At 34.5% G+C, this 27,457-nt stretch overlaps 1 protein-coding gene across 1 annotated transcript in view; it reads right to left on the reverse strand.

Moving 5' to 3' along the window:
• NCKAP1 (NCK associated protein 1) overlaps window positions 1-27,457 on the reverse strand; it is a 99,526-nt gene that overhangs the window by 67,547 nt on the left and 4,522 nt on the right. Inside the window, exon 2 of the mRNA XM_047773023.1 lies at window positions 17,054-17,164. Coding sequence (XP_047628979.1) covers window positions 17,054-17,164 — 111 coding nt within the window. The remainder of the gene's footprint in view (window positions 1-17,053; window positions 17,165-27,457) is intronic.

The raw sequence follows: 27,457 nt of genomic DNA on the forward strand, positions 1-27,457 counted from the left end.
CTCATTGTATTATAGAAAATAAAAATAAGAAATGGTTTAAGAATACAGATAAGTAATAGATTATTTGATGTTATATGGAACATTAGGAATAAGTACAATTTTGAGAAGAAACGATTCTACTTGCTAACACTTTAAAAAAGCATATCATGGATACATAGGTTAACTATATTAGCAAAATATCTGTACAATGCTTTCACTAAAAGAAAGCTAACTCACAGATTTTCAACATAAAGGAACATGACTACAGAACTTTACTCACCCATTTTAATTACTTCAATTATTCTTTCATCGTCAAAACTGCTTATATGTAATGAATAACTTTCTTGGTCTAAAGTATGTAACTATATTGTTCCTCTTAAAAAAAAAAAAAGTACAAAAATTTGGCTCAGAGAAAAGCTTTGTTCAATTTCTTAGGATGATATTCTAAACCAAGCTTTTAAAAACAGAAGTCCTCAGAGGCTATCAGCATAAACCTCTTTTAAGGAACTGTCCAGCCACCACCCTCATCAACAACTCTCATGTTGAATACCATAGTATAGTAGCCTCGAAACTGACCCCTGGACTTCTGCTCTTGCCTCTTCAGTCTCCTTCACATAGTAGCAGGAGAGTGGACATTTTAAGGTAACACACTACCCTGAAAAGATGATTTCAAGGAAGGATTTCAAGATGTTAACACTGGGTGAAGAGTATAGGTGAACTCTCTGTATTTTTTTTAAGTCTAATATTATTTCAAAATAAAAGGTTTTTTAAAAATTTCAGGGAGTTCGCTTGTGGTGCAGCAGGTTAAGGATCTGGCATTGTTGCTGCAGCCGCTCGGGTTGCCACCATGGGGAAAGTTTAATCCTTGGCCTAAGAATTTCTACATGCTGTAGGCACGGCCAAAATAAACAAACAAAAAACCATTCCAACAGTTTCCTACCACATTTAAAATAAAATACAAAGTCCTTTCCAATGCCTCAGAATAAAATCTAAACAGGACCCCTGTCTGTCTCTACAAGTTCATCTCTCTTCAATGCTCCTCCAGCCTCTCTCAGTAGTTGTCACAAAATAAGTATGTGGAGTTCATCAAATAAATTCACCACAGCTGGCCCACCTCAGAACCTCTGCACTTGTTCTTCCTCATGTCTGAGATGCTCTTCCCTATTTCTTCCCATAGCTCAATTCTTCACTTCACTTCTCTTCAGAGAAAACATTATTGAACACTTACATAAAACAGTCTCTTCACCCAACATTACTCTAACTCCTTATCCTGCTTTCTATTTCTTCCTACCACTTATCTCCAAATTAAAGTATGTATTCATTTAATTGTTTATTGTCTAAGATCCCAACTTGAACTTAAATTTCACAGAGGCAAGGAGGTTTGTATCATTTCATGCTATATCTCTAGCGTCTAGAATACTAGCACACAGTAGATGTACTATAAATGAATAAATAAATGATCAAGTTTCTCAATAAAAGAGTCAAGGAATTCATTTTTAAACTGCACTGCTAATCATAAATGAATGTAGTATCAGGTTATCAATTAATGTCTCAAATGAGTTCATATATCCTAACATAGAGTGATGATTTAATAATCACCTGACTAAATCCCTGAAATTGTGTAAAATATGTCATTATGTCCTTACAAGATAGGAAAGCAAAAAGAAATGAGAAACATCTAAAGATGACATATATCAAATATAAGTAAATCTCTTAAGATTACACGAAAATCCAAAATAACACAAAGATTAGTCATTTCAAAAAAGTTTCATGGAGTTTTGCCAGACTTTCCTTTTACCACATACAAATGATTCTACTAGCATTCAATATTTCAGAGATGCATAATTTTAGGGAAAAATTATCCTAACACTTGCCTAATAAATAAACACTACTGAGTATTTAAGATTTATTACCAAACTTAATCCTCACAACTACTTTTCAAGGTTCATTTTTAAAATTGTACTAAAATATAACATGAAACATACCATTTTAGCCATATTTTATAAATATATAGTTCACACTTACAAATACATTTGCACTGTTATGCAACCATCATCTCCCTCCATCTCTAGAATTTTTTTCATCTTCCCAATCAAGGTATATTCTTATCCTCATTTTCCAGACACAGAAACAGACTAGAAAAGACAAGATGCTAATCCAGGTCAATCAGATTTCAAAGTTGAAAACACCTCTTCAAAACATTTCAAAATTCAAGTTGTTATACAATGACACAAAAGTAGTGTAGGGACAAGCAAAGCTAATGCTACTTTCTTTTCAGCAAATACTTGTATTTAATTATAGCTTCATCAGTCTCACAGACTGATGCTTCTAAGAATTCTAACTCAAAATCTTCATGTTATATATTAAAGTGATCTTTTTCAAGTTTATATTGCCGTCATCCATTTAAATTAATTGTGAAAAGTGAAGAGTTCTGTATTTTAGAGAAAAGAAAGGCAAAAAAAATTAAAGGTTATACCCATGCCTCTTTGCAGTAGGACTTTACTGTTCCTCTCATCTATTTCCCAACCTTACAATCTCAGCTGGCCTTGTGACTTGCTTTGACCAATGGAAAACAGAAGTGATACTCTTAACTTACAAGGCCTTATAGCTTCCTATTTTGTTCTTTTTGCAACAGTGTCTTAAAAAGCCATGTGTGAGGAAACTTGAGATAGCATATCCCACAGAAAGGTTCAAAATCCTGCTATCCCAGCTGTTCCCATGCCTCAGCCACCCACCAGATGAACACAGCTATGACTGAAGGCTGGTGAGACCACAGAGGAACTGCCTAGTCAACTCTGGAATAAGAAATATATTGCTAAGTCCACTAAGATTTGGGGTGGTTGGTATGCAGCACTAGGTAACTGAACAAAGATTAATATAAAGTTCAGTGATAGAAATAAAAACAATTTCTATCTAACCACATGAGCATATTAACTTGTATCAAGAAAAATCTTGGAAGTTCAAGATTTCTGGTCAAAAATTAATGCAAACTGATGAAACTAACTTTATCATTAGTACTAGAAAAGCACTAATTACACGTCTCAGTTTAATGTGGTCAACCAGGTCTAACATCTTGGTATAAAAAAATATCGAACTGTATTAATGATAATACGATAACATAATTTACCTCACATAATGGTACCATTTTCCATTATGAATAAAAATGTAATTGAAGGTAGTCTTTTCAAACTCAATTTTAATAATTCTTTAAAAAGTCTTTCTAATTTGTAATTGACTTGCTTTCACAACCTGCGTCTAGAGAAGTCAGGCTTTTTACTGATTAGATGTCATAACTGTAATAGATAATTACACTAGGCTATTTACGTCAAGATGGTCTCAGGTGCTACTGACATGTGCAAGGTACCATGCCAACATTAAAGAGTTCTTGCCAAGCTATACATTTTACTTCTTAAAAGTTATTTCTCTTTCTATCAATTACCATTTGCTTCTGATACCTTTTAACATACAATGCATTAGAAAATATACATGTTAGTTTCACTCAGGTAAACTCAACAATCTTGGACACAGTGAGAACCAAAAAGCTTACTTCTAAATAAACTTCATTTCTGATTGCTCAAAATCATTTGTTTTTTTACACCTTTACTGAGGTAGAATGTACATACCATAAAATTTGCCCACTGTTAAATGAACAATTAAATAATTTTAGTACATTTAGAGAGTTGTGCAATTACCAATCCTACGCAGTTTTAGAACATTTCCATTATTCCAAGTTCCCTTCTGCCTATTTACAGTTAGTCCCATTCTCACCTCCAGCCCTAATTAACTACTGATCTTCTTTCTGCCTCAATAAATTTGCTCTTTCTAGACAGTCCCTATAAAATGAAATCATATAATACATAAGCTTTCTATATCTGGCTTCTTTCATCTAGCCCAATGTTTCTGGAGTTCATCATACTGTAATATGTATTGATAGCTTGCTTCTTTTAATTACTGAATAGTATTCCATTAAATGGATGTATCAGTTCAGCTTATTCATCAGTTGATGGACATTTGAATTATTTCCAGTTTTAAGCTATTAAAAACAACGCTGCTATAAACATATCTATATGTGGACATGTACTTTCATTTTTCTTGGGAAGATTCCTAGGAGGGGAATTGCTTCTTTCCCAATTCTCAGATGTGATTCATAAAGGCATTGGATATGCTCTAGGTAAGAGAGACGTACCAAAATAATATATAATGTTATTCATTTAGTCAACAAATATCACAACCTGATATTAATATATTGTCAGACACTGTGGGATGAGCTCAAGATAAAACTATGAATAAAATGCTGACCCTGGTGCTAAATGAACATACAGTCTAGTGAGGAATATATATGCAGATATACAGGTAACTCACTTTTGATTAGATAATTACCTAGTTTTAGAATCTGGTTACGCCACAACTAACTTCAACATACTGATGAAAAACTACAATGATTAATTCTTTTTTTGTTTTTGTTTTTGTTTTGCTATTTCAGGGCAACACCCACGGCATATGGAGGTTCCCAGGATAGGGGTCGAATCAGAGTTGTAGCTGCTGGCCTACGCCAAAGCCACAGCAACACAGGATCTGAGCCATGTCTTCAACCTACATCACAGCTCATGGCAACACTGGATCCTTAACCCACTGAGCAAGGCCAGGGATCAAACCTGAGTCCTCAGAATGCTAATTGGGTTCATTAACCACTGAGCCACGATGGAAACTCCTACAATGATTAATATTCCCTTCAAGACAAAGACCCTCACCAACTGGTAATAACATCAAAGAGGTTTAAACAGATGCACACATGCACATGAATGCACATACACACACACACACAATAGAATGAGAATGATAACAAGAAAGGTCAGAGCTTCGAAAGGTGGAGACGATGATAAACAACATGGCGAAAATTAAAGGAAGACCTAAAACTGAGAGGGAACACAGAGATTATATTAACTGATTACATGCTGACAGTGGTGGCTCAACTAAATTGCCTCAATCAGCAGGCCTATAAAGAGGGATGAAGTTGATGCTTAAGCTATCTTGATTTCTTTGTGTGTTTTTTTTGGACATCTGCTCTTCTTGGGAGATTTGGAGACAAGGTGAAGTGGCATCAATGGGAGAATAATTCCCACTTGATATCTCTAATTCCCTCTTAATACCCTACATTTATCAATTCTTTGAACACAGAGGGAAATCATATCCATTCACACTACTATCTTTTTATTGTTATTCACCCTCTCATCTTCTGCTTCCCTTTTTATCCACCTTAAGATTAAATGGCCCATCATTATATTACTCCCTTGTCCACCTCTCCCTCTATCATAACTGCCTGAAAAAACCCACAATAAGAGAAAGCCTATACTTAGGCTGACTCCATCTCAATGTGAATTCATGGTCATTAACCATAACTGAGTAGCAACTTATGCTGTTGTCACCATCAATTCACTCTCCCACTGTCCTCAGTGACTCCTCTTCTCTCCATAATTCTTTAACTTGATTGTCGGCTTAATGCTAGCATTAGCACTACACTTATATATACAATTGGCTACTCAACATCTCCACTCAGACTTCTAATAGGTCTCTCAAGCTTAATATTTATCTAATATTGAGCTACTGAGTAACATCCCTTCTATATTCCCAAGTCAAATCTATTCCTCTTGCTTCCTCATCCCAATAAATCTTGATATTTGCTCAACCAAAATCCTTCAGCCTTAAATTTTTCACTCATATACACCATACCCAATGCATCAGCAAGTAAATACTATAGGCTTTGTCTTCAAAAGATTCCAGAATCTGAACATTTCTCACTCCCACCACCCTAGTTCCAAGCTACTATCAGCTCCTATCTCTGTGACTGCAAATTTCCCTGTTTTTACCTCTGTTCCCCTCCAGCATTTTTCTCAACCCAGTAACCAGAGTGATCATAGATGTATCATTTCATTCTTTTACTACTCTTCTCCAATAACATTTCAACTCAGAGTAATTAGCCAAAGTCCTTACTATGCCTTGGAAAGCCCTGTATGATCTATTTATCCCTTCAATGACTGTCCTCATCTCCTACTATGATCTCCCTATCCCCCTCCCCAACCACTCTGGTCCACTCATACTGGCCTACCTTGAGTTCCTTGAAAAAAACCAGGCATGCTCCCACCTCAGGCTTTGCCACTGCTGCTCCATCAGCACAGAAGACTACTCCCTACTCCCCCAGCTCACCTCACTCCCTCCTATCTTTAAATATTTGCCCTACTCCCTCCTCCTCAATAAGGCTTCCTCAGGTAGAGTAAATTAGTATCTCCCCACTATCACTCTTTTTTTTTTTTTTGGAATTCATATCTACTGGGTATTTTTTTTTTTTCCTACCTCTGTCTGGCAGAACATAAGCTCTACAAGGCTAGTAACTTGACTTGTTTATTTACTACTGGATTCCCTCTCCCAGAACAGGACTTGGCTAAAAGAAGGCATCCAGTAAATAAACAAATGACTGATGAGTAGAAAGGCCTATGGGAACACACACAAGCAACGCTTAACCTAATCTGAAAGAGTCAGAAAAAGCTTCTTTGGAATGGTGACATCTAAGGATAGAGCTGAAAGACAAGCAGCAGTTAGACTCATAAAAGAATATGGAAGAGAAAGATTGCTCCAAAAAGTAAAAATGGCATAAATATAAGGCCCAGAGGCAAGAGAAGACATGGTCATTTGTGCCATGAAAGTATATAAATTCTTTCCCAAAATAAAATACTCCCTTAAAAAATAAAGCAATTAAAGCAATTAAATCTATTTCCCCATTTCCTATGTTCTATCCTATACAAGATATTGAGGACTAACAAAGTATACTATCTACACATTCTTGGTCAAATACCATTAGTGTACATATTTAAAATATTTTTAGCCAAGATGAATGCTAGGAAGAACAAAACAAAATAAGCATTTTGCAATACCCATTATTTACTCCCTTATAGTTTCTTTTGCTGTTTTCAATTTTGGATCTTGACAAATAACTTTTGATTTGACAAAAGATAAGAGTGGGTTGGCCATGAAAAACAGTAAGATACCATGTTAAAGGCACTCAAAGAGTACCAGTTTAAAAGTGGCTAAAGTCTCCTTCAAAGAAATGATCAAGAAAACAAAAACTAAACATCAATAGGTGATTAGGTATTGGTAATATCCTTTGCTATTATGAAGGAAATCATAACCACCATTGCAGCCAAAGGGACTGGCTAACAACTGTTTGGAAAATAGCTGAAAAACTCTCACTAAAGGCAAAATATAACTTCAGGAAATCTGAAGAAAATGGATAAATGATTTCAGCTGGCAGAAATGCATCTCCTTGGGGACTATACTATGAAGCCCTAGTACATGCTCACTGGCTATCTCACTTGCAGAAAAACCAAAAGCATCCTTGAGCTGAAAAGGTTATGATGATAATTTAGCATGATTGGAACATATAGTGTACAAGATTCACAAAATAATGTGATCTTAAAAGACATATGTTTTTGACTCACAGAAGCACTCTTGGGAATATGACAAAAGCTGATAAATACATTCATACACAAACTCTGTACACAATTTCAGGAGATTCCCAAACTGAAACTCTGCCAAAAGCTCAGATGAAAACCATTCTACTTGGGACAGTAAAGAGAATTACATTCCAGGATGAGAGCTATGCAACAGGCTTAAAAAAACTATCCAGAAGGAAGTTAGAAGACAGAGGGTTATAGGAGAGTGAGCGCCAGAAAAAAAGGAAAGCTTATAGAAAGATGATATGATTATTAGACTGGCTAAATTCTGAAATTCTATAAAGGCACATAACTAATTCAAGAAAGTCATAATATACCTATATAACAAATTTAACTGTGAAACAATTCTGGAAAAGAGAATCCATCTCATTTTAATAACATATATTATATAGGTAAATACGAATGAATACACATAATATAAATATATTATTTGGACTTCTAAGAAAGTCCACAGTGTGATAATGGAGAGAAGCAATGTAAACTAAACATTCAGGTATTTACTAGTTTTTAATTTTTAGACTCAGCATATAATTCAATCTCAGAACACTTCATGACTACAGAACTAAAGGAAAGCATTAACAATTTTGACAACATAAAACTATAAATGACCAAGGATAAGAGTAAAAATATAGAGAGCTATACTATTAAAGTTTAAAAAGGAAGTAATCAATGACCCCAAAATATTAACAACAGCAACAACAAAAACTATCAAACATCAGGAAGAGGGGAGAGGATAAATGAGGGACAAGAAACTTAATGAGCTAAATCATTGCATTTTGTAGAAAAGAGTTAACAGATCTTGTCTAAAGTTTGCAAATGAATATATAATAGCATAAACATATTCCTTATAGTTCTGAAAGTACCCTCTAGATATACCAAAAGCAGAAGTTCCCTTGAGAAATATGACTAGGGTGGGAAAGAGTGGGATAGGGTCACATACACTAATTTTTCATTCTAAATTCTTCTAGACTTACGTACAGGGAGAGAGGACACTGAGGCCTTTTTGCAGGAAGGAGTGTTTATTTCTGCTGGCACTTTCTCAGGGGATTCATATTCAAAGGCTGAGCTCTGACTGCAGTGGGGCGTCACCTTATATATCCCCCCATTAGGTCTGTTACTGTTGTTGTTACACCTAAGTCCCTTTGTCACCCCTTATAAGGGTAACATACATTCTGAAATTTCTGGGTGGACAGTTATGGATATGCTTACACCCACGGGTTCAGGTTATGTTACATTGTTACAGAACTGTGCATGTGCACACAGGTGTTGATGTTGCAAGTTTCCTTTCCTTTGTTCTGGGAGGGCCCTTCCCCCTCCCCACTACAAGACTATTTGGCTCATTATCATGTATTCAGTTTATTTTGGTAAAAATTAAAAATAAAAGAAAATTTAAATTTGCTGATGCAATTCCCTTCCAGCACTTGACTATTTCAAATACTTTTCAAATACATCAAAGCAAGGTTTACTTATATCTTCTAATGAAGGGTTCATTCTTTTATTTATTTTCTTTATTCAAGCTACAATTAAAGATTACATGTGGAAGAAAAACTGAATGTTAATGATACTTTTATAAAAAAAAAATGACACAAGTTAGTTCTCACTGCATTAAAATTCTTTGAATTTTGGCAAAGTTTAATCAAAACCAAATATTTCTTTAACTTCTCATTTAGAACACACACACACACACACACACACAATTTCCTCACAAAAGTGCATCATCAAAACTCCTCTACATTATTTTTGCTATAAAATGATTCCTTTAAAAATCATAAAAATCTGAGAGTTCCCGTCATAGCTCAGCAATTTATGAACTTAACTAGTATCCATGAGGATCCAGGTTCGATCCCTGGCCTTGCTCAGTGGGTTAAGTATCTGGTGTGGCTGTGAGTTGTGGTACAGGTGGCAGATGTGGCTGGGATCCTGCACTGCAGTGGCTGTGGTGTAGACCATCAGTTGCAGCTCTGATTCAACCCCTACCCCAGGAACTTCCATATGCCACAGGTGTGGCCCTAAAAAGCAAACAATAAAAAATAAAAATGAATAAAAATCATAAAAATCAAAGTATTATTTGCTGGCCTAGTCAAAAGAGATTAAAAGATGGGTGCATAGTCTAGGAAAACAGAGACACAGCACCCCAAACAGATTACTTTTGCTTTGTTCTGTTTCCCCTAGTGGAGGCTGGGCAGAGGTGGGGAGACATGAAAAGCAGTGTTTGGATTATGGTCACATTTGTCCCAGCAGGAGACACAGGTCTGAAAGGCTACATTCAAAAAACATCACAGATAATAAATCCTATAAAACTGGATTGTGATGATCACTGTACAACTATAAATGTAATAAATTCACTGAGTAATTAAAAAAATCACAGATAATATTAAAACTGACAAGCCCTTAATGACTAGTATGATGTTTTATAAAAGTTAAATGTGTTTCCAAAGGTTCAAGTGAATGGTAATCGCTCAAAGCAGAGAACATAGAAGAGAAATAAAATGAAGGATAATCATGTGTTCAACACTGGATACGAAGTTTGCTATTTAGCTTGTGGAGCTGTCCAAAGGGTAGCTATAGATAGTATATTACTAGATAATGTAGTAGTCACTTGAAGCATGGAAGAAAAATGTTCTCATACGTATATACAAGCTTCCATTTTCAAAGGCAATCTGTTTCACAAATTTGCTAAGTGCTTTAAGGAGAAATTAAACCGCTTCTTGACCATGAAATCCTGCTGTATAGCCCTGGGAACTTTAGGGACTTATGATGGAGCATGATGGAAGATAATGTGAGAAAAAGAATGTATATATGTATGTGTGACTGGATCACTTTGCTGTACAGTAGAAAACTGACAGAACACTGTAAATCAATTATAATGGAAAAAATAAAAATCATTTAAAAAAGAAAAATAAATATCTTGAGACTGGTACTATCACCATTTTAGAGAAAAGAATAAAGAAACCTTAAGATGTTAAATGATTTGTCCAAAATTATTCAGCTAATAAGTAGAAAGACCATAACAAATTCTAGTGTACTATCCACCCTCTCAACAGGTATACTACCATCATGTTGGAAGCCATGACAAAACAAGGAATGCCTGTTTAGAGACTAAATAGGAGTGAGTTAAATTTCCTTAACCTTTCCTTCTACCTCCTGACTAAACCACAGTACACGTGTCAAGAGCCTTCTCGTCCTCATCCCCAATACCGCTGCCCTAGCCCAGAACACATTTATTTAAGTTTTTAAAAACCTGGGACTCTCGCTCTTTTTTTTCAGGTTACTTTCAGTAATGAGATGTATTTGTACAGCTCTACTAAAAAACCTAAAATACTAGGCGGGGGGCGGGAGGGGGGTAATGACATAATGAAGTTCTTTAAAAGTGTTGATAAATTTGGATCCTGACATAAATCTAAGAGAATGTTTGAATAAATGAAAATTAGCTAAGTTAAAGCATACCAATTAGGTTCATTCACTCATCAAACATTTTAGTGACTCTAATGTGCCAAGCACTAGGAATAAAATAGTGCCTAAAAACAGACTCTAATGCTGTGTCTCTAAACAAACTTCACTGTCAATTACGACACTTTTTAGAGTTACTTCATTTTCTCTTGCTTTGAGTGACCTTGTAAGCTACTTAAATAAACACATAACTTATTATGTAGTATCCTATAATACTGTGCTCCTTGGAAGAAGTAATATCTATAACACAAAATATTCCTCTAAGTTTGAAAGCTTAACTTCAAATTATTTCAATAAAGGCCTGCAACTAACTCCGGAATCCCTTTATTACTATTGTGCCACTCTACTCCCTAACAATGTCTTAATGCTCTGGGATTTTAAGATCTAATTTAACATAGAGAGGACAGTAATTTAGATCATTTTTCTCTGAATTTGGGAATCAAAGCCAAAATTTTACACTAAAATGTACACTAAACAGGAAAATCCCATAATGACATTTTTTTGTTAGATATTTTTACTGTTTTAAAAAATACAAACCAGCTTTTAGATGTCATACAACATAGGGAGAAAAGGAGGGAAATTAATTATTTTAGGAAAAAAATTTCTTAGGAAAACTTTTTTTTTTGTCTTTTGTCCTTTTTTAGGGCCACACCTGTGGCACATGGAGGTTCCCAGGCTGGGGGTCTAACTGGAGATACAGCTACTGGCCTACACCGGAGCCACAGCAACGTCAGATCCAAGCCACATCTGCAACCTACACCACAGCTCTCAGCAACGCTGGATCCTTAACCCACTGAGCCAGGCCAGAGATCAAACCCGTAACCTCATGGTTCCTAGTGGGATTCATTTCCGCTGCGCCACAACGGGAACTTTGGAAAACTTTTAATATACACCTGAAAATCAGCTTTTAGATTATCTTGGGCAAACCCATTTTTAATTGTTAATAAAATAAGGAGTTTCTACTATTTTCTTCATCCAGGGAAACTAAATGCTCATAAGAACACTATGGGAAATAAATCATAAATCCATTTAAAGGCTAAACTTTCAAAATAATGGAAGATATCATGTTAATAGACAAATTAGATCTCTCAGCTCAGAAATGCTTTCCTTAATCTTTTTTTTTTTTTTTTAAAGGCCACACCCTCAGCTTATGTAAGTTCCCAACCTAAGCATTGAATTGGAGCTGTAGCCACCGGCCTACACCACAGCCACAGTAATGAGGGATCCGAGCCGTATCTGCAACCTATACCACAGCTCACAGTAACAGCAAATCCTTAACCCACTGAGTGAGGCCAGAGATCAAACCCACATCCTCATGGATACTAGTCGGGTTTGTAATCACTGAGAACTTCCCGCTCCTTAATTTAAATTAAATAAGAAAAATCTGCAAATTCAATTAAAACACAGAGCCTGGCACTATTAGACACTCAATAAGTGGCTGCCATAATTATAAAACTAGATGCCCTTCATTCATTTGAATTTTACTTAACTGACCTTCACTGAAGCACTTAGGGCATTTAGTTCAACACCATGACCTAGGGATGGGGGTGGGGGTGGGGGTGGCGGAATTCCTTGGTACAGACTTTCCCTGAGTCTAGAATTGGGGGGAAAGTTAATAAGTGGTCACGAAGAGTCCTAAGGATGACAGTAAAAGTGCCTCAACCGAGACCAACATCATTACTGTTGAAGTCATGCAAGGAACCAATCCTGCTTTTAGCTGGCAGCACCCTCTTTTGCTGTATACCAGATAACTATGTACTCCCAGCTTTTACTGGATATAAAAGTATGGGAGCAGGAGCATTTACCAAAAAAACAATCAAAAATCAACTATTTTTTGGCTGCAGAATAAGACTGGTCTTTTTATAAGGATCTATTTTAAAAATTTGAAGACAAATGTTGCTGAATTTTTCAGCAAACAATCTTTTTGTGACTGTCTTTTCTGAAACTGGGGACAAGTGGTAGGTGTATGCCATAAATCAACACAGAAGTAGCACTAAGCAATAATTCTCCCTGAACCTTGAAATTAAGGAAGCATGCTCTCTAGCATATATTTATACAATGGCCCAAAGGCCAGGTAATATAAGAAAGAAAGAAATAAACTGTAATATCAATACCATTTTTTCAGTGTACTTAAGTAGCCAGAAGTCTGCCAGCTCCTATAAACCCCAGATGCTACTGTCGTTGCCTGTCCTTAAACTTTTATTAACAATTTCTCTATAATTAAAAAATAACAGTAAAACTAAACTCATTTCTCATTTCCTGACCCAAAGTGGCCAGGAAGTTTGCATGAGGATAGTAGCAGGCCTAAATCAAAACTAAGATAACAGGGAGTTCCCGTTGTGGCGCAGTGGAAATGAATCTGACTGGGAACCATGAGGATGCAGGTTGATCCCTGGCCTCACTCAGTGGGTTAAGGATATGGCGTTGGTGGTGTAGGTCACAGACTCAGCTTGGATCCTGTGTTGCTGTGGCTGTAGTGTAGGCTGGTAGCTATAGTTCCAATTTGACCCCTAGCCTGGGAACCTCCATATGCTGTTGGTGTGGCCCTAAAAAGCAAAAAAAAAAAAAAAAAAAAAAAAAACTAGCATAAGAAAACTTCACAAATACTCATTACAGAGTACTTGAGCAGGTTAAAGACAAAGAATAGCAGTACATAAAATAGTTGTAAAGGTCATATAACAAAACTCAGACTTTGCAAACAAAACAACTCAAGTAAATTCTATGAGTAGCCCTAACATTCAACAACAGTTGCACAGCTGATTTTATAGAATAATAGAATTATGATGACCTATCAATTTTATTCCTAGGTGTGTGTGTGTGTGGAGATATAAACAAGAGAAATAAACAAATATGTCCACATTACTTTTATATAAATAGTGATAGCAGCATTACTCATTACTCATTACTAAGAGTCAAAAAAGTAGAAACAACTCAAGTATCCATCAACTGTTAAATGAATAAATAAAATGTGACATATACATGATGGAAAACTGACAATAAAAAGAAATGAAGCACTGATACATGCTACAACTTGGATAAACCTTGAAAACATTATAAAAGAAGCCAGTCAAGGAGTTCCCATTGTAGCTCAGTGAGTTAAGAACCCGACATAGTGTCTGTGAGGATGCGGGTCCAATCGCTGTTCTCGCTCAGTGAGTTAAGGATTCTGCATTGCCACAGCTGTAGCATAGGCTGCAGGTGTGGCTAGGACCTGAAGTTGCCATGGCTGCGGCACAGGCCTGCAGGTGCAGCTCTGATTCAACCTCTAGCCCAGGAACTTCCACAACCACAGAAGCAGCCACAAAAAGAAAAAAAAAAAAAGAAGACATTCAAAAAGACATGTAATTTGACTCTATTTATATAAAATCTCCAAGATAAGCACACATACAGAAAGCAGATTCATGTTTGCCTAGGGTTGGGGAGAGCAGGGTGGCATAAGTGACTGCTAATGGGCCTGGGGTTTTTTTTGGGGGGGATGATAAAAATGTTCTAAAATTGATTGTGGTATTAGATGTACAACTCTATGGCTATACTAAAAACCACCGAATTATACACTTTAAATGAGTAAACTGTATGCTATGTGAATCATATATCAATAAAGTTGAAAATGTTAAGTAAAACTATTTTTAAAAAAAACAACACCATTATTGCAAACAGTTAGCTCAGCAAATCAAGTACAAAAATCTTCAATTTATTCTTTTAAGGCCACACCCACAGCATATGGAAGTTCCCAGACGAGGGGTCAAATCGGAGCTGCAGCCAGTGGCTTATGCCACTGCCAGAATAATGCCAGATCCTTAACCCACTGAGCGAGGCCAGGGATTGAACCTGCATCCTCATGTATAGTAGTAGTATTCTTAACTCATTGAGCCACAATGGGAACTCCCTCAATTTATTCTTTAACAAAAAAATTTTACTATTATGAAACAGTGAATATATATTTAACAGATCTTGCTAATTTTTTCTAAGAGAAGACATCATATCCAGGAATTATTCTTATTCTCACACAGAAATTTATATATACACACACATATACATATATATATTACATACATTACATATATACAAGTTAAACTTAGAAGATTCTCGGGAGAACTTATATCAGAGATTTCATAAGCCATGAGAAACAGAAGAATATGAAGTTAAATGTAAGATTTTCTTATCTCTTTTAGAGTGAATATATAATCTCTTAGGTGAGTTAACTAATTAATGTCAATAACAAAAAAAAGGAGTTCTCCTGAAGTTCCCATTGTGGCGCAGCGGAAATGAATCTGACTAGTATCCATGAGAATGCAGGTTTGATACCTGGCCTTGCGCAGTAGGTTGGGGATCTGGTGTTGCTGTGAGCTGTGGTACAGGTTGCAGACACAGCTCAGATCCTGCATGGCCATGGCATAAGAGGGCAGCTGTAGCTCCAATTCAACCCCTAGCCTGGGAAATTCCATGTGCTGTACCTGCGGCCCTAAAAAGCCAAAAAATAAAATAAAATAAAAATAAAAAAGAGTTCTCCACACAAATAATAGGGTTCTTAAGATGTGTGCTTTTAATCACCCATCTGTAATCAGGAACTAACTGTGACACCTTAATACATCAATTATAAAACAATCTTCTTTGAAACAAAAAAGCCCTCTATTAACCTATACTCCCAAAAAAACATAAAACTTTTAAAAATTAATTCTTTCAAAAACACTTTATCAGGAGTTCCTGTCGTGGCTCAGTGGTTAACGAATCTGACTAGGAGCCATGAGGCTGCAAGTTAGATCCCTGGCCTTGCTCAGTGGGTTAAGGATCTGGTGTTGCTGTGAGCTGTGGTGTAGGTCGCAGATGTGGCTCGGATCCCACGTTGCTGTGGCTCTGGTGCAGGCCGGCGGCTACAGCTCCGATTAGACCCCTAGCCTGGGAATCCCCATATGCCGCAGGAGCGGCCCTGAAAAGGCAAAAAGACAAAAAAAAAAAAAACAAAACCACTTTATCAGACTTATTCTATTCATTGGCTGGTATTTTCCCTCCACATTAAAAAAAAAAAAACTTAAAGTGAAAGTTGTATCAACAGACTAAATACAAATCTTCTATCAACACACATGATCTGAGGAAACCAAAAGATGACAAAATATTTTTTAAGCAGAGCTTCTTAAAATTAAGGAGATCATATATAAGAGGAAATTTCTTACATATAGACCAAGTTTGTACATTAGGAAAAAGACACAGCAGGAGTTCTCTTATGCGACAATGGGTTAGGGATATAGCAGTTGTCACTACAGTGGCTCAGGTTGCTGCTGTGGTGCAGGTTCAATCCCTGGCCTGGAAACTTCCACCTGCCCTGGGCATGGCCAAAAAAACCCAGCAAGGATTATAACATAAGACCATCAAAGAAAAAAATAAAGGAAAAAGAAAAGACATTCAGAAATATTCCAAGTCAACATAATTTACATGAAAAGGCCATGGTAAGGTGAAAATTAACCCTAATTTCCTAAAATTAGTTATTCACAGCAGTTATTATAAAGAATTTTAAAAAATGTAAACATATCAGGAAAACTCTAAATGTGACTGTATTTCAAGGTAGTACTATGCAAAACTGTCCCATCTGAGAAAAGTAATATGGGATAATAAAGATCCTAATACCATCACCTTGTTATATTATTTAATTTTTAAAAACATTTTCCTCCATTAAAAAAAAAACTGGAGAAATAAATATATTTTAAAGCTGAACATACGTAATTAATAAAAGCAACATTAGCTCCACAAGACATTTTCTAACTTCAAGTCAAAGTTTATAACAATAAGAAAAAACTCCCCAATTAGTCATGCAAATACTTAGAATATATACATATACATTACCTTATTCTTTGTTGCAACTTGAAAGGGAATAAGTGTATATAAGAAATTAAGATCCTATGTTTTCTACAATAAAATGGCAAGGTAGCTCAGTCTTTTTTTTTCCAGTTTCAGAGATAAGAATATAATCTCTAAAAGCCCTTACCCTTCATCAACATATGCAATTTGCAGAGCAAAATACAAAGAACTAGATAAATAAGGGCAACATCAAGCAGTTTACCACCCATTACTTTCACTACAGATGGCTAAAATCAAGTAATACAAAAATTTAAATGACTTACATTGTTGTTGCGGGTTTCTACAGCAGGGAATTTCCTGACTATGAATTTCACAGCAGATTCCAGGTTTTTGTCAATAAGGTAGGATGGTTTTGCCTTGGGGTCTCCACAAGCCTATAAAACAATAGTAACAAAAAAAAAAGTGAAATGCATCCTTCTTCTAAAACCAAGAAATAACATCAAATCTGTAATTAGAAATTAGAGATATTTGTTTTTGGTGAGCAGGTGATAAAATGAATAGGCAAAGTGCAGGGATTGTCACAGCTGAAATATGCAATGGGAGACAGTACAGAGATGTTCTTCTACTGAAAAAAAAATGCATGGAAAGTTTCAAAGCAGTTAGCGCAGAACAGCAGTGAAGGAAAAAGCTCAAACCTAAAAAAAAAGAAAAAGAAAAAGAAAACTCTTGGTTTGAGGTAGGATTGTATTCATCTGAAGCTAATAAAATATTACAAAATTAAATATTCAGTAGAGTACTGGAAATGTTTCTTTGTATGTGTTATATAATAAAAGCTTATGTTTAAATGTCTTTTCCAAAATGTTTTCCTTATTCACATTAAACATTTTAAAACAAGAGCCCTAGTTCAAGGAAGCTGCTAAAATTGCCTTTGTAGAACTAAGGTGTGTTACTTGTTCCTCCAAACACCTGAGTTACAACTGTTTTCCATCATACCAGCAGCACTTCGAACAATGAAATCTACATCTATTCTATACCTCATAAGCACAGAACAAATGGAAATGTTTACATTTTGACCACGTCAGCAGTAGAGCAGTCTCTGTAGTAAACTGTAAAGCATTGTACAAATGTAAGGTATTACTATTAGAAACTTTTTATCTGAACTATTAGCAATACAGAATATAACCAATACTATTAGACTCATTGTTATATTTAATTAGCTGCTTTCTAGTGATATGATTTTGTAGAGAACTACTAAAATTATAACCTTCCTACTTAACTTTTTAATTCACTTTAAAGAGATGCGTCCATTTGAAAAGTTCTCTATTATGTGTGATGAAATACATTATTGTAATTTAATGTTTTTTCATTGTTTACTATGGCTATGTTGTGGATTGCAGAAAGAGAAGTTATGAAACATGAAACTGATCTGAAAGCGGGCAAGCGGGCAGAGGGAAGGTGAAAAGCTTTGCAAACCTTCCAAACTTGTCCTTGCTGGGGAAGCATTGTAATAAAAAGAGAGAAAATTACTTGTAAACAATGATTGTCAAACTATGACATACGTTTCAGAAGAGAACTTATGCACTGCAGACTATGAGTAACAAAACAAGATGAGAACTATATGGTGCTACAATTTTAAAGGTATTCTAAATAGCAAGGTTTAGTATACAGTAGATTTATAGAGTTTATATTATTCATATATATTTAAATACTACTGTGTAGGTGTACAACGTCAGTTTCTTGGTGCTCTTTCTAAATCAAAATAACACTATCAGGAAAAACGAAGACTACATGCAACTATAAAAACAGGAGCAAAACCATCAGTGAAATTTTACATACCTTAAAAAGAAACGGTAGCCCAAGAATAAAAATAAATCGTTATTGGATGACTTTTGCACTTCAGCTCAAATTGAAACTATTTTTCAAGTATCAACTAACTCCTTAACAAGCCAAGGTATAAAAATCAATGCAAACATTCCTATATTTTCCAAATGGAAACAGGAATGCAGCAAGAATTATTTTAATTCTCAAATATAATTAGATAAAACAAAGTTAACTATAAGAAATTTATAATTTTGTAATCCTTAACCAGATTGACACAGGCTACTAGGTAAATTCCATTTCAACATGATAAATATTAAAGTATATCCACTTTTCCTCAGAGTAGACTATCATTTGCTTAAGGTATTATTTCTCATAAATCTGCCTTCTAATTAATCCACTTCTCCCAAAATATAGTATAAAATAAGAATAACTAAGAGCCACATAACTAAGAATTTGTCCCAAGAAATAGTTACATAATAGCATTGCCTTCTATCAATGATAAAATGAAAATCAAGTTTCAAACACATGCCTGAGGTAATGCAGAATCCTAAGGTGATTCCAAATTATATTTTAAAATGTATGATCTTTCATACTCTATTTAAAAATTCAGGTATTCATTCTAACAATATTAGTGACTATCAAATGACAATGGTAGACTACCATACTCATTTCCAATGATCACAAATTTTGTGTAAGAACTTAAGTTAACTAAAGATATCTATATATGAACAGCTCTTCCTTATTATACTGAAAACATGAAGAATGGAATTTCATTTCAGAGGAAAAATAAATAGTTATAAGTCTTTCCTTGGGATTGATTTACCTTTTCCCATACTACTCAGTGACCCATGTCTAAACAAATTACAATGGGAGGCAGTATGCCGTAAAGATTAAGAACAAGACTCTGGAATAAGACTGACTAAATTTCAGTCTTCATCACTTACTATCTGTGGAACCTTGAATATATTACATAACATCTCCTAGTTTCAGTTTCTTCATGTGTAAATGGGGAAATTAGTACTTACCTCATAGAGTCATTATGAGGATTAGAAGAGAGATAGATAAACCATGTACGGTATTTAGCAAAAGGACTGGCTTATAGCGCTCTAAAAATGTTTACTTTTGTTAACAATAGATATAATTATAATTACCTAAACAAAGTCTCATATGAATAGTAATCACAGAGGAATCTTTATCATACTATACAGAACCAGCAATGACTATAATTCCTTCTCCCAATGTCATATTTCTTTCACTTATCCCAAATCTAAATGTAACAAATTTGTTTTACTTATAGAAAAAGATTGGCCTAGTAGTTAAGAACATTAGTTCTAAGACAGGTTGTCCACGTTCAAATTCTGGCTTCATCTCTTCCTTACTGTAACCATAAGCAAATTTCTGTGCCGCAGTTTCTTTACCTGTTAAATAGGTGATAATAATTACAATCTACCCTAAAAAGTTTTTAAGCCCATTACCTGAGTGTCTGTGTGTGTACACAACAGCAGAATTTTTTTAAGAAGCCAATAAAATCAACCTACTTCACTTATTTACTTAATACCAAGAAAGACACTTGCAAATGTTCAGGCAAAAAAGAAAAAATGCAAGAAAAAAACAAATCTTGACTAAAAGCTAGAATGTAGGTAAAGAGTCATACTTAATAATTCAGTTAAAGAGTTCCCACTGCCATGCAGTGGGTTAAGAATCGACTGTTGTGGCTTGTGTTACTGCAGAGTTGCGGGCTGGATCCTTAATCTGGCAGAGTGGGATTCAGCACTGCCGCACCTGCAGCCTACGTCATAGCTGCAGCTTGGATTTGATCCCTGGCCCAGGAACTTCCAAATGCTGTGGGTGTGGCCATAAAAAAAAATAGTAATAATAATAATTCAGTGAAGAAGGAGGTCCTACTATACTGACGAAACGGAGCAAAATTCCAACTAACCAAATGTCTCAATATATAAAAGATTAATCTTCATACCACCTCCCTACTCTAACTTAAACATTTTGATGACACTGAGGACCAAGAAATCATACCAACTTATACTTTAAGAGCACAGCCTGCCAATTGGTACACCTAAAACCCTATCTTGGTCTACTCCTATAACAATATTACACAAAATTAATCCTTTACTCTCAAAAGTATCATCCTTTGAAGTATTACAATTAAGAAAATATACATACTACTATATTTAGTTATCAATACATTTTAGACTAATACACTTCAGAAAGGCTTACTACAATGACTGAATCAAAAGGTTTAACAAATTACCAATTCAATTAAATAAAAATCTTGAGTATTACTAACCTGGCCACCCCCACACCTCCCCCCAAAAAAGAAAGAGGGCAAATTGTGTCTATGCCCCTGAATATCACAGCCCTACAAAAAAAGGTTTTTTTTGCATAATTAGCTAAAGGGGCTATTTCACCAGACAAAAAGGAAACTATATCTTAACCACAGAATTATTTTTAAAAAGTACCACTCTAGGAGTTCCTGCTGTGGTGCAGTGGGTTAAGAATCCAACTGCAGCTGCTCAGGTCACTAAAGAGGTGCAGGTTCACTCCATAGCCCAGCAGAGTGAGTTAAAGGATATGGGTTGTCGTTTAATGCAGTCTGAATTCAATGTCTGGCCCATATGCCATAGGTGTGGCCATTAAAATTTTATATATATATATAAAATTTTATATATATATATATGTGCTCTCAAAAAAATATTCTTTTAATACCTCAGCTGCTCAAACTGTGTTTTTTTTTTTTTTTTCTTTTTCGGGCTGAACCTGTGACATATGGAAATTTCCAGGCTAGGGGTTGAATTGGAGCTATAGACGCCTATGCCACAGCCACAGCAATGCTGGATCCCAGCCACATCTGTGACCTACACCACAGCTCACGGCAACACCAGATCCTTAACCCACTGAGCCAGGCCAAGGATTGAACCTGTGTCCTCATGGATCTCAGGTTCATTATTGCTGAGCCACAATAGGTCCTGCTCAAAATTTTATTGGTGTAATCACTACCAAAGAAAAAGGTGATCAGTTTGATTAGTTTTATTTTTTAATTTCTGGTCTAGCTCATCAATAAAACACATTCCTTTGCCAAAATACTATAGGGGAAAAAAAAGGTTTTTTTCTTCAACACAATAACTGAATTAAAAAAAAAAATGAACACAATTTCAGGGATCAGAGTGAGAATGCTGTTTGTGAGAGTACAGGAAAGAAACCAGCCTCATGTGAATCATGTCAGGTAAGAGGAGAAAAATACAAAATGTGACCAATTTATTCTAGAAAGGGGAATTTAATTTTTACTCAATAAACAAGGAATAATCAACTTGTTTTAAAGCAGGTTTTGCAAAACTGAAAGCATAAAGGGACCAAGATTCTCCCTTGAGTCTTCAACAAATTGATTATTAATGCCTGGAAAATAAATGGACATCACCTAAGATCATGGACCATAAGTGCAACTTGCTTATAATTATTTTCTAATTTTAAAAACAATGAAATACAATGTGACATTTTCCAATATGTACTGGAAAATCTATCAAGATGAAAACAAGCCTCAAATTCTAGTACTACCAGTTAATTTTCCATTTTTTTTTCCTTATGTGTATCACCTATTTTTGGCCAACCAATCTGCTTTCAACTTCCCCCTGAGTTTGGGTAGGTGGGGAAAATAAAGGGGGGGCGGGAAAGTAACCCACTGCTACAATTTGGATTAAGAAGCTTGATAGAAAAGTATATTGAAACCATTGGAAATAATTTAAAATTAATGTAATTTTATAAATTACCTCTTAATTAGAGCCAATAGTAGCAGCTTTAAAGATATATAAATTATGGTTATTATTTTCTAAGCATAGGATATGGGAAAATCATAAACTTAGGAAATATTTCAACTAATTATGTGTTTCAAAATTCATTATTAAAAATTTTAATGATTCAAACTAAAGTTATTAATTACCATTCAGTTCTCAGGAAGATGTCTACATTGCTGTTGCCCTCAAAACTTTTTAAGCTTCTAATACACAGAAACATCTCAGTTTATAAAACAAAAGGATTCTGTTACAGTTTATTTAAAAGTTTTATATGTGGTCATAATTTTACTGTTTTAAAGAAGTTACTTTTCAAAAGATTTCTGAGAAATAAACTTCTGAAATAATTTATTTTGTATTGGCAATAAGTAGATATCATACAATAATATCAGGCAGTAAAAAGGAATAATTTAAGAAACGTTTCCTAAAGGTAATAGGAAAAAAAAAACCCTCAATAAGTGTCCACTATGTTTCAAGCCCCAGCAATAGAAATAATAATAGCCAACATTTATTCACTTCTTCCTCTTGTGCCAGGCACTATACCAGCATTTTATGTAAATTAATTCACTGAATTCTCAACTTTATAAGGCTAATTAAAATGTGGGAAAACTCTAATATTTATTTAAAGTTGCAAGAATTAGAATCATTAAGACTAACATGGATTAGTAAACCAAAAAACATAACTTGAAGCATAAGAGAAGCTGAGAGCAAATAAATATCCTGTAGTATCCTGTAGATGGTTTTGCTAGCATAAGAATTTAGGTGTGGCTTAGCATTCCAGAAATTTAGTTATTTCCAGAAAGCAATTAAATCACTACTGTGAACAATAATCAGACAAAGAAATGAGAAGCATTAAGAACTTACATTTCACTTATTTCAGTGGTTCTTAATATCAGAACCACTTCAGGGGCTTTTTCTTATTCAATAGGTTTGGATCAAGATCCAGATGTTTGTATTTTTTATAAAATACTTCTAAAATGACTATACTGTGTATCCCTAAGAACCACAGATCTCCTTGATTTATAAATAAGGAAACTGTAACTCAGAAAGACTAAACAGTTTGTCCAAAGTAAAGAAAAAAAAAATAGTTTTATCTAGAATCTAGCCCTCTTAACCCACATAATATGCTACAAATATGGAAAATAACAGATAAGTTTAGAGGCTACATGCCAACAAGAAGGACATTTGATATTACAAGGGTATTTTATAACCTTATCTGTTTTGTATCTTTGTATATTCTACTGAACAAAAGTCTGGAATCTTGAATAATGACTTCTTGTCATTACCTGGCTGAAGTTTCTATTCATATTTCAAAATCAAGCCCAGAAGTCACTATTTCTTTTTATCTCCCCCAGATGAGAATTTTTAACTCCCTTCTCAAGACACTCAAAACCACACTTAAAATACTTCATTTTAGTTAATTATCTGTATCTCTATCGCCACTACAATCTGAATTTACTGGCATTGAAGACTATATCTGTTTCCCTGTGTCCAAGAAGACATTCAATAAATGGGGAGTAAATGAATGAATGAAAAAGAAACCCTCAATATTTGGTACTAACTGAAAGAATAGCTCATATGACTTATAAAATAGTTTTAAAGATACAATTTTATTACGGTCAAGTATCTAAAAAAATCAACTATACAATAAGAAAGTATTTTCCAGTACAGGCTCTTTTACTTAAAACAAGAAATTCCTTTGAAATCTTCAACTCATTATACATTTCAAAATTCATTATTAAAAAATTTTAATGATTCCGGAGTTCCCATCGTGGCGTAGCGGAAACGAATCCAACTAGGAACCATGAGGTTGCGGGTTCCCCTGGCCTCGCTCAGTGGGTTAAGGATCCGGTGTTGCCATAAGCTGTGGTGTAGGTCGAAGACGTGGCTTGGATCTGGCATTGCTGTGGCTCTGGCGTAGACCAGCAGCAACAGCTCTGATTAGACCCCTAGCCTGGGAACCTCCATATTCCTTGGGTGCGGCCCTAAAAAAAAAAAACAAAAAAATTTAAAAAAAAATAAAAGTTACTGATTACAATTTATTTCTCAAGATGATGTCTATGTTGTTGTCTGTTGTTCAACTCCACTTACAAACTAACAATTCAAAAGCTTATTTAGTATATCTGTTTAAGCAAAACATTTCAGTACAATATTATTTGAGGAAATGATCAACTAGGAGTTTTCTTACCACTGTTAGATTAAGTAAACCAAAATCTAATAATTACAGTACTACAAATTCCTAATAGGATCAAAATTAAGAAGACTTTATTACATTTATTAATAAAGACAATATTAAAAATAGTCAACAACAAAAAAAAAAAAACACATCGTAGGAATAGAAAAGACAGAAAGAAACAGACTTACTGGTTGTACTTCCTTAATTGTATTTCTTACATTTCATGAAGGATTTTTCAATGTAAAAATGTCACTATTTGACTTTAGAAATCAAAATGGAAACTGGAAAAAGTAATTTGAAATCTCAAAATTAAAGATAAAATATCTTCAATTAGGTAAAGACTGTGTTCTTAAAATTAAGGAAGGTAAATGCCGTTTCACGGTTTCTTTGAGTTTACACTTTCCTTTCTGCTTTATATGTACTCTTCCCCCATTTTAAGCAAAACTTCCTCTAAGTTTTCTTAGTATCATGTGCACGGTTAGTATTTTCAGTATGTATATTATAATCTGCCAGGGGCTAAACTTTAGAAATAATCACAAAGGAAAAATGCATATAATATAAAAAGCAAATAGAAAATATACTTGCCCCAAATCTCAGTAAACTGAATTTTAAATTTCCTAACTCCATTTCTCATTTTAATACATTACAAAGGTAAACAGAAGTCTTTATTAATAACCATAGGTATACCAGTAATTATGATCTCAATGATCTTTTCATACAAATCTATGCAAAGTTCATACAAAAGCAGTCTACAGTAAAGAGTAAAATTAGGTCTATAATATAGCTGCATATTTTTAAGGTTACTGTGTGTTCAAAATCGAATTATATCTACCATAAAAATTTCACTAACTATAAATCTAAAGCAAGACAATTAAATTAAGAGCTTGATTTAGGGGTCAAAAAAGGTGTCAGTCCAAATTCTTATTTTTCATAGAGTAAGAACTGGGCAGGAGTTCCTGTTGTGACTCAGCAGGTTATGAAACTAACTACTATCCATGAGGATGTGTGTTCAATCCCTGGCCTCGTTCAGTGGGTTAAGGATCCAGCATTGTAAGCTGTGGCATAAGTCACAGATGTGGCTTGGATCTGGCACTGCTATGGCTGTGGTGTAGGCTGGCAACTATGGCTCTGATTCCACCCCTAGCCTGGGAACCTCCATGTACTGAGGGTGAGACCCTAAAAAAGACAAAAGAAAAAAAAAAGGGGCAAATTAACCTCTCCAAATTCAATAGCTTTATCTGTAGAATAGGCACCCACATCTATGAACAAATAAAAGACTTTTTCAATTTAGCATATAATAGAGTCTCAATAAACAATGGCTAGCATTACTTTTATTACACATTATGTTTTTGAATAAAGAGAAAACTGTTTTAGTTCCAGTAAAAAATAAAATGTATATCTACTGAATGTGATCTGAAATTGCTGCTAGAATTTTACTTAACAGTAACACTGCCAGTAAATTAACAGAAATACATAAATTTTTAATCATCCTTACCAGTAAGGACTAGAATTTTCAGTACTGAGACTTTCTTATCTGGACTTCCTCACTTTTAATATATTGGATGTAGCTAGCTAAGTATGCCCAGCCTTTTAGTTTTCTTAAAGTGTAAGTACACAGGTATAGATTAAGAATCCTAATTTAATTTATCTGTAAACTGTACTATGCCGCTTCTTCAATTTTATTTTTGGAAAGAATCTAATTTAGTCATAATGTAATAAAATATGCATGCACATATGTCAGCATTTGTACAAAAAGAGTATTAAGTACATACAGCTTATTTTTAAAAGTGGGTGATGAACAGGCAAAGAATTTCTGAAGTCATGTTTAAATTTTTGACAATAAGCATAAGCATGTATTCCTTTCGTAATCAATAAAAAAAACTCTAAGTTATTTAACAATTCTACAAAGCAAACACAAAATGGATAATCTACCACTGCTACTTGAAAAAATAAAAATAATTCTTTTTCATAAGTATTTTTCAGTGACATTTATCTCCTCAGCCTACCTTCCAGCCTAACAAGAAATAGAATTAATCAAATCCTTATTTTTACAAGCAGCTTCCCTGAAAAGTTACAAACAGATGCAGTAGGACTTTATGTAATATATATATTATTTAAATTCAGATTTATGATGTTTCCTTCTTACTTTAGGGATATTGATAATGAAATCTCACTGGGGGAGAAAAAAAAGTATACATACTAACAATACTTAATACTCTAGAACTTGTCAGAATCCAACCTTTATAAGGTGCTTCTGCTCCTGATTAACTAACAGAAAATAAAGCTCTAAATGAAGAGAAACCTAGCACTGAAAGGGAAAACTAAAGCTGGTTCCCCTCCCTTTACCTTGACTGCATCCTTCACATACATTTTTTCCCCCGCTCCATTAAACAAGCAGGTAACAGCTAAAGACTTTCAATTTTACTCTGCTACTCTACTTTTTTCCTCATGAAATAAATTTATCTAAAATCAGGGGGAAAAGACTGGGGAGAGTATTCCTCTAATTACAAAAAAAAGTAAAACTACATTGAAACTTGAAAAATACTCCATTTTTTAAAAGTGTGCAATAGTTGGGTGAGTCTTTTTCCTATTTCTGTGCTTTAGAACTGAAGCAATAATTTAACAAGATGAAAAATATGAAACTTTTTTGGTAGAGTTATCAAGTTCAGGAAAAAAACAGGAGATAGGGAAAAAAGTAAACAAGAAAAATATTTTTAAGCTCAGCTAAAATGTTTTCTTTTGGGATTTCACTATACACTTTTGCTAAAGAGCAATAAAATTTCAGAAAAACAAATGTTGCCCTAAAAAGTTACTGGGACTCCTAAACAAATACTATCTTATATTTGCAGAAATTTTCAATTATCTCCACATCGTTATCTTTTATCTTCACAAATAATTCTGTGGGAGTTCCCATCATGGCGCAGCGGAAA

The sequence above is a fragment of the Phacochoerus africanus genome, chromosome 3 (genome assembly GCF_016906955.1).
Source record: "Phacochoerus africanus isolate WHEZ1 chromosome 3, ROS_Pafr_v1, whole genome shotgun sequence".
Classification (NCBI taxonomy): Eukaryota; Metazoa; Chordata; class Mammalia; order Artiodactyla; family Suidae; genus Phacochoerus; species Phacochoerus africanus.